This window comes from Glandiceps talaboti, chromosome 2, assembly GCF_964340395.1.
Source record: "Glandiceps talaboti chromosome 2, keGlaTala1.1, whole genome shotgun sequence".
NCBI lineage: Eukaryota > Metazoa > Hemichordata > Enteropneusta > Spengelidae > Glandiceps > Glandiceps talaboti.
Window position 1 is genome coordinate 28,367,721 of NC_135550.1, and position 13,523 is coordinate 28,381,243.

The window sequence follows — 13,523 nt, forward strand, 5'->3', positions numbered from 1 at the left end:
TATACATTGATCACAATTAAAACCATTCAAAAAAGAATCTGACATTCAGAAATGAATTTTTCAGAATAAAAGCATAATCTTTGTTTGTTTCAATTCTTTAATACATTTTAATCATTCAATGTAATCTTTCAGAAATATTTCAATTGTTAAAGCCTGTCTATGTTGTATCAAAAAATAGTTACGATATGTACACATTTTTTAGTAGTGTGTAAATGGAGACAATTATATTCTTAATATCTGTTGCCACTTTACATAATTATCATCTTTATTTATCATATGTCCATTAAGTAATTAATTTATTCATTCAGCCATTCATTTTTTAATTTTATCACAAAATATTTCAAACTCCAGAAATGTATTAAGATTTGTACACTTAGCTAGTGTGGTTTCTTTCCATACTAAATATCAATACATCCACACTTGGCATTGTAGCGCTGTTCATAAATGTAAAATATGTGATTATACATCATTTGAAGGCATTTTTATTTTTAAACACATAAGATATACAAAGAATTATTACATTAAAGTGATGCTTTATAATTGTCTTTCAAGGGGATATATGAATTATAGTCATTTGGATGAAAATGTTCACCTACAAACTTGGACAAAAGAAAACTTTGCCTCTGTCACTTGCCTTTTGTCAATGGGATGTCTGAACTTAAACTAAGATAAAAATTTGTAAAATGGTTTTAAAAAATAAACAAAAGACATGAGAATAATGGATACTTTATGAGAAATCAATTGACATACAAAATGAAAAAAAGAATTCACTAAATATTGATGTTCTATAATATTTTTATTAATGAAATAATTGCATTGATTCCCATTCATGTTAAACCAAACTGGTAACATGATGCACACAAAAACAACCACTGCCAAATGACAATGTTCTACACTATAAAATGCTACATTTTAGCAGTTTTACAGCACTGATAAAATATTAAGTCCACGATAACTTCTTCCAGCTGCATACTGTGTATATATTGAGGGACATAGTGTAAACATTCTTGCAGTAAGTTGATTCACATATAACTGCATGCTTCTTACTGTAAAATACAAATTAGTAATAGATAAATAAATATTGAAGAAATCATTTCTTACATCAAGACTATTATCGGTAGCAATAATCTACATAAAAGTCTTAGCCCAGAGAATTGTATTGGCCTTTCCATTGGTTTGGATACCTTCATGAGATACAGTAAGACCAGTTTCTGGGCTATAAAGTCAAAAATCTATGACGACAAACCTTCTCACAACAAAAGTACAGAGAATCATGAAGATGGCAACATGGTGCAGACTACATTTGGAAATGTCACATTCCCTCTAATGTTAAAATGCAATTGACACAGTAACACATTATGACTTGTAGAATAATCTATATGACATCTACTCACTGTATTCTTCTTGAGAGCTTGTATGCGTGATTTTCCAAACATATTGGCTACAAACCTGGTGGTGAAAATATAAAATAATGTTTAGAGATCCTAACAACAGTCCTAGTGAGTAATGAGCTAATACTTGACTATAAAGATACAACCCATAACACCAAAGTAAAGTGTTTTCTGTATGCATCATAATTGTTTATAGCATCCATATCAAGGGTTAAAATATGCTGTTTCATTTGCTAATTGACCACATTAGAAAGGCCACATGTTAGACTTGTAAATAAACAGTATACATTTACACTTCATATGAATGCTATAAATGAGTGTTGCACATAGACAAAATGCTTTACTTCAGTGTTACTTGTTGTAAATGAAATAGATATTGGATTGATAAGTTGTATAGATACATCAATGTATGGCTTGGCTTCATTTCACTCAAACTAAACTGCAATCTGTAATTTCTATATCTGTTTTAATTTGTTTATTTTATGTACTGGAGATTTATTATCAGCAACTTACTTGCCAGTTGTTGGCATATATTGGCCAAGATATGTTGCAAGTAGTACAGGGTTGGTGGTAATCCATGCCTCGTCTATTTTGTTTGCCATGGTAATCACCATCAATTGAGCACATCTTGCTGTTGACATCCTGTTTGAATATTGCATTGCAGCTTTCAGATTATCAGTATGTTCTGTCTGAATTCAAAAGAAAATAACAAACTTTGAATAGACGTGTCTCCACGGCGATGGACTGTATCAAAACTTTAGAACACCTACAGTTTACTTTTCAAAAAAAAAATCTAAAGTTGTATTCAGTGCATGGGTATTTCATGAACAAATATTCAAGGGATATAAAAGAAAATTATATTCTGGATATTCTGTACACAGTTTTGGCAAATTTTGGATATGCTCCATACATTTGACTACTGATACATTTTTGTCCAGGTATTACCTTCTCAACAGTGGTTGTCATGGCATTTTCTACAATATTGGAAACTACGGGTCCTGGACAAACTGTTGTCACGGTGATATTGTCACTATAGACTTCAGTCCTTAGTACATCAAAGAATCCCTGAATTGAAAAAGCAAAAGTTTAGAAAACATGATTCAATTCAATGTTATTAAATATGTAGCACATTAAAATTTATATTATACAGGTAAAACAGGTCTGTATGTTCTTATGAAACTGAAACTTTAATGTTTTGAATAATTAACTTTTGAATATATATTTGTCTAATGTAAAGGGGTTATGTAGATCATTAATTACTTTCAATGTGGGTAATTATTATTATTATTATTCTTTATTTCAGGCCAGCGGCCCATACAAATAAAAAGAAAAGAAAAAGCACTAAAATGTAACATAATATTAATAATATTAATAATAATTCTTCTAATGTATTTCATAGGTTAATAAAATTTGATTTCTACATAGCATTATTATTGTTCATGTATTAAATGAGTAAATATGTGTTTATATTGTTGCATTGTCTTGTCTTGTCTTGTCTTGACAGATACCACAGGGAAATCATACCAATGACTGAATAACAGTTTATATTAATAGCTTACAAAGGTTTGATTACCTTCTTCTGTGCTTCCTATACATTCAGCTACCCTTGTTATGAATAAAGTACATTTTCATTCATTCTCATTTTTCAATCATTAGCATTATTATTTGTACACACTTGTAGATCTCATTAAAACTTTACAAGGTATGCATAACTCATACATCTCAAAGTTTCCATTTTGCTGATTGTCTTTATAATGCTATGTTTATCAAGAAATATAACTTTTATCATTAACCAGATATGTTTGTCTGTGTTGAGCTCTGTAATTCTATGCAGACTATATAAAGTGGTTCTCTTACCTGTACTGCAAACTTGGAAGCAGCATATGCAGTCTGAAGTGTTGCAGGAATTTTACCAGCAATACTGCTTGTCACAACAATGTGTCCTGATTTCCTGGCAATCATATGTGGCAAGACGGCCTTAGTCAGAGATACTGGACCTAAAAAATTTAATTTAATCAATTCTTTGTCCACATCAAAGGATGTCTCTACTGCCAGTGACCGTTGACTACGACCAGCATTATTTACCAAGATATCAATCTAGAAGAACAAATGATACAGGATAAAAAGTTATTAAGAGTCCCATTGTCAAGCAAGAATAAATGGGTGAATATATGTGTGAATATATGTGTCTTATTCTCCAACTGGTACCAATTTTGCTTTTTTTTAGTTTGCCTAGTCACTTGTCCATCTATTAATTCACACAGTAATAACATTATAAATACACATTGGGTGTATCTGAACAAAAACTTACTGGACCCAAACTAAAAAAATAATTCTTGATACAGTTACAAATTTCCTAGTGTATAATATTTGACCTTGAAAATATAAGGTCACAGACCATTAAAGTTATGTGTGTTTATTTGGTATACATGAAGGCATAAAAGTACTGAAAGCTGGGAAAGGGCCTGTTAGCAGGAATCCAATAGAAAGAAGATAGAGAGAAGGAAAAGGAGACGCAGAGAAACATGAAGATGATTTTTTATTTTTTTTGCTTTTTTTTTTTAATCAACCAACCAACTGCCCCATAGTTACCATGAAAAAGTAATGAAAAAAATAGGGTCACCCTTATGCTTTAATAGTCCCTGAGATGATGTGTTTTTTTGCTACTTTTCTATAGGAGCATTCATATACATTGTAATACTTAGTATAACCTACATTTTTGGGATATAGGTTTTATTGTTATTTCTGACTTTTTCTCACCTGGTTGAATTTAGCTATCACTTTCTGTGTAGCTGAACCATGACTATCAAACACACACATATCTAATGGGAAAATCATGATGTCTTCTTCAGTACATTGTCCTCTTTCCAAACAAGTTTTCTTCACCCTTTCTAACTCACTTTTCCTTCTAGCTGAAAGGACAAGTTTTGATCCTATTTCAGCCAATTGGTATGCTAATTCTTCACCAATACCACTGGATGCACCAGTTATCCATACCACTTTATCTTTCAATGTTGCTGTAAAAATAAAATTGAAATAATATTTGGGGTTCTGTCTGCAATTAATGCTCTGACTTATTATCATGATATGTTCGTTTTAGAAAATTAGTTGGAAAACTCTGAATCATAACATTCAAAAATGTGAAAGAATAAACATTCAAAAGTTATAAAATTCACACATATCAACTCACATATCTACAAGTTTTGAAAATCACACTTGTGCCACTCTATATACCATACACAGTGAAACATAACAAAGGATGAGGAGAAAGTGTCAATTGTTTTGTAATTCAAGTAAGCTAAATGATTGAATGTTTAATGCCATCTTACACTTACCTCCATGGTTGCTGCCAAAACGTGCATAGAATGCTAACACAAGATCAGCATCAGATATAAGGAGGGCTACCAATGTTACAATAAATGAAATGGTAATAAACCAGCCAAGTAATGTCATCCAATCCATTTCAATCTGAAGTATAAAGACTAGAAGATAAATTATCATTTTGAAAGATTAAATAATCATCTCTTTTATTCAGTGGGAAATAATACCTAGGAGGAAGGTAGTCATCCGAGGTACTGTAAACAAAAGAGAATGTACAGGATAAGCACAGTACAGGTGAAATATCGTAAATAAAGAAAATCAAGCGTTCTCCTTGATCACATTTTAATCAGACTGTATTCCATATTAGTACAACCGGATACAGACAGCACTCTATTACAACCCTTAACACCAAAGTAAAGTGTTTTCTGTATATACCACAAGCATTTATAGCATCCATATCAAGTGTAAAAGTATACTCTTTCATTGCTAATTGACCACATTAGAAAGGCCACATGCTAGGCTTGTAAATAAACCAATTGAAACATTGTACTTTTCCACTTGATATGAATGCTATAAATGAGTGTAGCACATAGAGAAAGTGCTTTACTTCAGTATTACTGGTTGTAAAAGACTCTCTCTGGAATGTATGTATTCCAAAAATATGACGATGAAAACAAAGATTGTGATAAGAATGCCAATGTAATCTTCAAGACTGGGCGTATAAGTGTAGATTTCAGTGTACGTTCCTTACCCCCATGTACCCACCACTCTCCAGATCGCTCTATCCCGAATTTTTTTACAGAGTATTCACCATATGGTGGCGCACTTCAATATGTAAATGACCGGGGTCGAGCATCCAAGGCTTCTTCAATGGGCTTCAAGATTATGAGACCTCGCCGAACTATCATGCCCGGCTATCATGGCATAACTCACAGGTCTAAACATTTATGTGTGTGTCCATGTGAATTATAAATAAAGGAGTACTCTACGTTTATATTAAGTGACCTTTAGGTTGTACTGAAGATGAAAAACGATTGAGGTCCCTTTCAAAAATTCGAAATGATAAAACATGTAATGATGCACAGTACGTCCCTCTATCACAGAGGGACTGTGAATTATGTGTTCGGCTGGAAACAACAATTGGACTTGTTTGAGAAGTACAGCATTTCCGAAATAGAAGGAGATATATGCCGATGTTTATGCCATATATAAATATGTTGAAATCAGCAAATTGCATCCTATGTCCTTGGATTGCTTCACCACAGGGTCCAAAGTTGAACTACACATTTCATATTTGCTCCGCCTTCGTTTCTGCTCACTGAGAGGTGGAACATCAAATAGGAGATTTTATGAAAATTACAATTGTTTACAGGTGTAAGTACATAGCAAATAGTTAATAATATTGCATTTACTTACTTAAACACACAGACACCTGTTGGATGATTGGATATGTAACGTTGCGCCCTGTACATGTAGAAATAGGTACTAGGTTCGACTTTGCACTATCCAGTCAATATATTCGACCATGTACACCCCGGGCATATGTACATTGACCCGAGCCGAAGGTGACCTCCGAATCATAACTATTGTATATATCGAGGGCGTAAGTAATGGGCGGAAATCAAACTATGTTTGCATTTGTTTGGCTATTGAAGAGGAGAAAGAGGAGGGAGTTCTCACAAATAAATTAACCTATGGGCTTTGACAAATTTAAATGGAATATTTGGGGACAACTGTTTATTCACAACCCGTTAACCCTAAACACCAAGCAGGACTAGTCTTTGTGGAGAGCACCTCATGAATAATATAACCGTCAGTGTTATATCAAACGAATTTTAGAAATTTCGTAATGTAATAATGCTTCTCCATGCCAACATCAACAATACATGTTTTGATTTGTTGAAATCAAACGTTAATTTTTATCCATTTGTTGCAACTCAAATCTGCATAAGCTTTATCATAGATTGGTTAATACTTTTGGATAAAATATTTCATCAAACTATTTCTGGTGGCAAACTTTGAGGCTCTAGTCCCCATTATAGTTTTAGTACACTTCACATATCTTCACAAGTCTTGCGACTTTTAATATAGCTGGGGTCTTAGTAAAGAGGAGGGGGCCAGAGGGGTGTCTGAGTAAAGTACAATATCGTAAGCTTGCATACGTATACGAAATTTTGGCAGACGACTTGTCTTGTGTGAGTCATGCAAAATCCGTAGTCAGACCTTTTAATGAATGAATGAATGAATGAATGAATGAATGAATGAATGAATGAATGAATGAATGAATGAATGAATGAATGAATGAATGAATGAATGAATGAATGAATGAATGAATGAATTATGTTGGCAAGCATGTATATGAATGCTCCTAAAGAAAAGTAGCAAAAAATCATGTCATGTCAGGGAATATTAAATCATAAGGGTGACTCTATTTTGTAAAAATGTTTCTCATTACTTTTTCATGGCAACTATGGGTCAGTTGGTTGGTCGATTAAAAAAAAGCAAAAAAAATAAGACACATATATTGTGAGGAAAAAAGTTAGAATTATCTTTCGACTGAGTCAGTTTATACCACAAAGTATTCTGCTATTAATTCACAAAACTTTCATACAACCATAACCTATGAGCTATAACTTCCAGTGATCGTACAGTAGGCTCCAATCAACTATTTAATCAACATATAATGACTGCCATGCTTGTTCATAAACCCGTATCATTTTAATATTTTGCACAGACTTAGAGGTTCATACGACCTTTGACCTTTCTTCCTTGGTACAGTGTGTGAATCTGTGATGCAAACAACTTGTGTAAAAGACTGTTTTGTCTGGTAAGTGTTGTACGATTTGATACAAACTCTATGTAACATGTACTAGTACTAGTATGTTGACTTTTTGAGACGTATTCTATATCATGTGCGTTGATAATAGAAACTGGTTCATGATGTAGAATTTGTCCAGACGTCGTTCCGCCCCCAGTTCGCTTTTGACAACTTTTGAACGATTCGCTGAGCTGACAATGACACTTTCTTGAAAGCATTTTGCAATATTTAACTATAAACGAATGATAAAATAGTTGAGTTATTGAAATTATTTTTTTCTTGATTTACTAAAATAGTAGATCATTGAGAAAGGTATATAGTTCCTCATAGGTCAATCCTAATTCTGGGAACCCGGCCCTCAGCTCTGGAAAGGCTGTGTATTCAACAGGTACAATATGTTCGCATTGAGCTGCTATTGTATATTTTCCATCCAAACACTTCCAGGTATCGTATTTATAAGTATACACAGAGTATACACACAATGTGTACGGCATCATGTATTCAATGTCTTCTACCTAGCCAAGTAAATGAGTTAATATTTAATATTACTCTTTGATTCTAATTGACTGCTAGGTTTATATTCAATGTTTGTTTTGTAACACAAATATCCAAGAAATACTTCAAAAAAATAATAGTGTTTATATAAATAATTTGATAATGATATTTACTATTAAAAAATAAAACCAACAGGCATTTATGTGTATGTAAATAATGGTATCAAGAAAGGTTGAATTATCTATTAAATTCTATTGCTGTATAGGAATAGCTTCCTTTAACTTATTTACAAATTATTAATCATTTTATTGATGTATCATAATCTGTATCATGTCACATGATAACATTTCTTGAAAAAGCCCACACAGGTATAAAACTGGTTAAAGATTTAAGAACCATCTTTGTACTCATTTACTACTCACTATATCTTTGCATACCAGCCAAATCTGACAAAGACAATTAAATTACACATAGGAAACTACCAGAAAGATTACAAATATTTGATATTGATGAATTTAAAATCAAGGAAGATAGACGATTAACATTTATATCCATAGGATATGTTCTTTGGGTAATCTAATGAATTGTCTCTAGAACATATAAGATGGCAGTGATTTAGGAAGCATAATATGATATTCCAAGGTCACTGAGTTTAATACTACACATTTCCTCTTGCTTACAGAAAATCATGGTTTGGATGACATTGCTTGGGTGGTTGGTTACCATTACATGTATTGTGGTGTTAGTTGCTATTCTTATATCTGATGCCGATCTCACTTTATCATACTATGCACGTTTTGGCAGCAACCAGGGAGGTGAGTGTAAATGATATGGATGCATTTAGAGTTGTGGTGGAGCTCTCCTAGGCAGATATAGGGAGGGAATTATGTTCCCATAATAAAGTGGTGAGGTAGCCACTAGGGTTTGGGAGATGTCTGCCCTCTATAGCCCAAGACAAGTTAGTTGGATACAAGAACCTACTAGTACACAGGAAACAGGGACTGTTGTTAACCATAGTACTGGTTGTTAGTATATACAAACCAGTATTTCTGTCAGGTTAGTGTCAACATCTTCACTGCCCAACTCAACCCAATATACAACAAAGTACCGAGTATACTAATACTGCTTCCAAATATTTATATGTACTATATCAATTTTATTTTACAGCAACATTGAAAGATAAAGTGGTATGGATAACTGGTGCATCCAGTGGTATTGGTGAAGAATTAGCATACCAATTGGCTGAAATAGGATCAAAACTTGTCCTTTCAGCTAGAAGGAAAAGTGAGTTAGAAAGGGTGAAGAAAACTTGTTTGGAAAGAGGACAATGTACTGAAGAAGATATCATGATTATCCCATTAGATATGTGTGTGTTTGATAGTCATGGTTCAGCTACACAGAAAGTGATAGCTAAATTCAACCAGGTGAGTTTTCAGATACAGTTTAAATAAATCATGTCATTTTGTTCATGATATTGGCACATTCAATGATTTATAGGTGTCTATTTTGAAACAAAACAAGTGCGCAATGAAATTACTTGAAAAGTGTACAAACATGTTCCAGGGAAAATTTGAAAGTTCATCTTAAATTTACCCAGTGAACAGAGTATATTTCTCTGCTTCTAAAAAAAATATCTCTGAGGTTCTGTATTATAAGTCAGTACCTCTGATTGACTTGTATTTAGGATTTTGAGATGAGCTTTGTCATCCAGCTGTCAAAATGCACAATGTACTACTGCAAAAAGTATTACCACCACTGATGATAGAGTACACAAACCTCACTTTCCACTTGTGGCTAAAACTTCTATTTTAATTGGAAATGTTCTATAAGTGTGAGAGTCTTTTTTTGTTTTAATTACAGATTGATGTCCTTGTGAATAATGCTGGACGTACTCAACGTTCCCTAGCTATTGAGACATCATTACAAGTGGATAAAGAGAGCTTGAATGTGAATCTATTAGGTCCAGTATCTCTAACCAAGGCTGTCCTTCCACATATGATTGCCAACAAGTCAGGACATATTGTAGTGACAAGCAGTATTGCAGGCAAATGTCCAGCCACACTTCAGACTGCATACAGTGCTGCTAAGTTTGCTGTTCAAGTAGGATACCAAACATTAACTTATTCTCTACTTTAAATAGGAGATACAGTAAATGTCTTTGCTCTCAGAATGAGTTTAAAAATTGATTTTTAAAGCCTTTTCATGTTTAAAACAATGTGAATAAAATGTTGGGTTTCAAATAGAATGAGTGCAGTAGAATAGTAGTCAGATAGTATAAGGGGCAACATTAAAATACTAAGATGTAGAAAACTCTTACCCCTCAACCCTTACAAAGTAAACTGGTTACTAGGCTTTTACATTTACTCTGATGCAGATTGGTGTGAAATAATCCCAAATGTACACATGACATGAACCATGCAATAATAAGAAACTGAAGGCTGAACATTTCATCATCTTTGTCGTCGTCGTTGTCATTGTCATCGTCATCATTGTCATCATCATCATCATCTTCTAAGGAAACATTTATTCATGTTCAAACCCTGTTACAATTTAAAACTAAAAAAATAAGGTAGAAGGGCATGGGCACACAAGTGAAAGTAAAATGTTCTATGTGATGATCATTATCGCTATTTTTCCTCCTTTTCAAGGGATTCTTTGATGTACTAAGGACTGAAGTCTATAGTGACAATATCACCGTGACAACAGTTCTTCCTGGACCTGTAGTTTCCAATGTTGTCCAAAGTGCCATGACAACCTCTGTGGAGAAGGTAAGGTGACAGGATTTCTTAGTGAGATATAGACAGTATATAGAAGTATGTAACAAATGTTGACATCATGCTATAATTTCATAAAACTGTTTGTCACGTATACACCTAGCAGTATATACCATGTTGCAAGTTTTATTTTTTTGAAGTTACTCAAAATGTGATTGAATTAATGAACTTGTACAAATGTCACAGTGATTATTATATGATGTGTCTTTCATACATAAAAGATGTTCAATTTATGTCATAAGCTGGGTTATCTAACAAGAACAAAAACACAGTTAAATGTTATCAAAGATTCCGGGGCTGTCAGCTCCTTGGTCCAGGACAGCAGTTGCTTTGGTATTAATCCAAAGTGTTGGCATCATTCCACTTTATTTAAAATGAAATTTATCCAACCTACCCAAAAAGGTTACAGATTGCAATAATATGCAGCCTGAAAGATTCAGCATTGTTGCAATCCTTTACTTACAAGTACATGTGTAGTGAGCATATACAAAGATGGGTCTTTCAGTCTGCAATAATCAATAACATCTTTTCTTTAACTCTACTATACAGAGTGCTAAAGATGCTGGTATAGATGCCGCTTTACAATATCCTAATAGAATGCCAACAGATAGATGTGCTAAACTGATGGTTATTGGTATGGCAAACAAATTAGATGAATTGTGGATCAGCAAGCAACCTATGTTGTTACTTGCCTACATGGCACAATATATGCCTATGTTCTGTAGGTAGGTGACCTGCTACATTAGTTGTCTAATATATTTTGTAGGCGAGAAACCTAGCCTGATCATTTAAAACATACAAAAAGAAATCTATTTGATTAGATTTAATATATCATTGGTTCAAATGCAAATTCATATTGTATTACATGTAAGCATGGTTGCCTGGGTGACATTAACAGTGATATTATGTTTTCAAAGGAAGACTTTGATATCTTTTTATCATTCACTTTATTAGGTTCATATTGATGAAGTTTGGGAAACAACGTATCCAGGCAATGAAGGCGGCTACGGTGAGTGTTTGTATAATCAGTGGATCTCCAATACTTCATTTTATTTGGGAGAAAGTTAGTAGTAGTCATCAGAATGCTGATTTTAGCATATTGTATTATATTGATGTAGCTTTAAATACATCTATCATATTAGCTTCATCATTATGAAATAATATTTAGATTAATAATAAATATTAATATTTTTTTAAATTTATTTTTAAAAAAAAATATTTTTTTAATATTTAGAAAACAATATAGACTAGAGGAAATATAATGAAGAAAATGTTTCTTTTGACTTACAGGTTGAGAAGAAAACACAATGAACAAAGACCAATACTAGATTTGTATAATGTAAACTTTAAGGCAGTTTGAAATTTCACCCAGCCAACAGACAACAGTCTCTAAGGAAACTAGAAAGGCAACTTATTCGCTATATCAATACAGGGTACAGGTATTTCATAGACTGAGTTTCTGTACATCAATTCACATAAATATGATGAAGTAACTGTAATGTGGTGTGGATTTGGAGCTCAAATTGTTAGGTCAAAGATAAACTTTAATCATCCTCTGTGATCACAAAACACATTCCAAGATTCCACTGTAAATTAGATTCAACAATTGTACTATATTAATATGGTAATACACAGCTTTTTGTTTTTTTGGAGAATAACAGGAGTAGGTTTGTAAAACACATTTTCAAGAGATATACTGTGCATTTTTCACCAATATATTAGTGACTTGCAAAATGATAGAAGTGTGCCCTCTAATGATAGTCAAATTTTGTTGTTGTGAGTCAAAATGAGAAAAACTGGCATTTCTTGTGAGTCACCACATAGTAAGAGATGGGGAACACCAAAGTTTGGTGCATCAGATTGGCTTAGAGGGCACACTGATATTAGAAATTCACATTTTCTTTTTATATGTACATAATGAGTTCAGCTTTGATTTTAACTTGCATGTATTTCCAGACAGTGAAATACTGGTAAAACACAAAACAGAACTTGTGCATTTCTTTTTAAGTATATTTTACTATTGGCACGATGGAAGCTTGGCCATACCCAGCTTAGTTAAACATTAGCTCTATATTTGGCAATTGTAGGAGGTTACTACTGTTTTCTTTTATCCAGACAGAGTATAAATACATACATGTGTTACCCTGGTTATGTGTGTAACACTTTGGGGGTTATACAAAAATGAAAGAAAGTAAGAAACAAGAAAGAAAGTAAAATGTTGTGTAAGAAATTTGTCCTACTTGCCACTGTATCACCGTTTCAAAAATCAAGTAAAAGGTGTTTTAATACAGAAGTATATATCTTTTCCTAGAGTTTCGTGGTAATGTTTATTTTTATTTTTTAATGGCCCACAGTACTCCGAGATGGACAACTCCCACAATTGATCAATCATAGTTTTTATTCAGCATATTGCATACTATTTCTAAATAAAACTTTTATATTTTATATGAATGGTGTAAGAATTTTAAAAATGATATTGTTATTTCAAAGAATGTATTAAATATCATTTGCTCCAAACTGATTGTGAAGTGTTGTTTTTAGCACAACTATAAGGTTCAGCAGTGCTATAGGCATGTTACTTTTGGGCTCTAGTTGGTGGATTGTTTATTAATTGTATGACAAGGATATAATGATTGATGTAACAAAATCTGCAGTCATTGCATGCTATGATTCCACTCCATATGCTAAGTAAATAAAAATAAAACAATCAAAACCTTGTTGAAA

The 13,523-nt window shown here is 32.9% G+C and overlaps 2 protein-coding genes across 3 annotated transcripts; one reads left to right on the top strand and one right to left on the bottom strand.

Annotated features, from left to right (window-relative positions):
* Window positions 1-947: 947 nt before the first annotated feature.
* On the bottom strand, window positions 948-6,242 carry LOC144453353 (dehydrogenase/reductase SDR family member 7-like). Of its 2 annotated transcripts, none has more exons than XM_078144623.1 (8): window positions 6,129-6,242; window positions 4,727-4,859; window positions 4,152-4,408; window positions 3,249-3,488; window positions 2,337-2,456; window positions 1,905-2,080; window positions 1,395-1,449; window positions 948-1,046 (listed from the first exon to the last, which is right to left on the bottom strand). In XM_078144623.1, the coding sequence occupies exons 2-8, from the start codon at window positions 4,851-4,853 to the stop codon at window positions 1,044-1,046; spliced, it is 978 nt and encodes a 325-aa protein (XP_078000749.1). In that variant the 5' UTR covers window positions 4,854-4,859; window positions 6,129-6,242; the 3' UTR covers window positions 948-1,043. The 2 variants fall into 2 exon arrangements, with proteins under 2 accessions (XP_078000749.1, XP_078000750.1); XM_078144624.1 differs by having other exon boundaries at window positions 4,727-4,873.
* Window positions 6,243-7,441: 1,199 nt separating this feature from the next.
* Window positions 7,442-13,367, top strand: LOC144453110 (dehydrogenase/reductase SDR family member 7-like). The gene is made up of 8 exons (XM_078144391.1): window positions 7,442-7,539; window positions 8,708-8,840; window positions 9,193-9,449; window positions 9,886-10,125; window positions 10,674-10,793; window positions 11,349-11,524; window positions 11,754-11,808; window positions 12,090-13,367. Exons 2-8 carry the CDS (start codon window positions 8,714-8,716, stop codon window positions 12,108-12,110), a joined length of 996 nt encoding a protein of 331 aa, XP_078000517.1. The 5' UTR covers window positions 7,442-7,539; window positions 8,708-8,713; the 3' UTR covers window positions 12,111-13,367.
* Window positions 13,368-13,523: the final 156 nt, after the last annotated feature.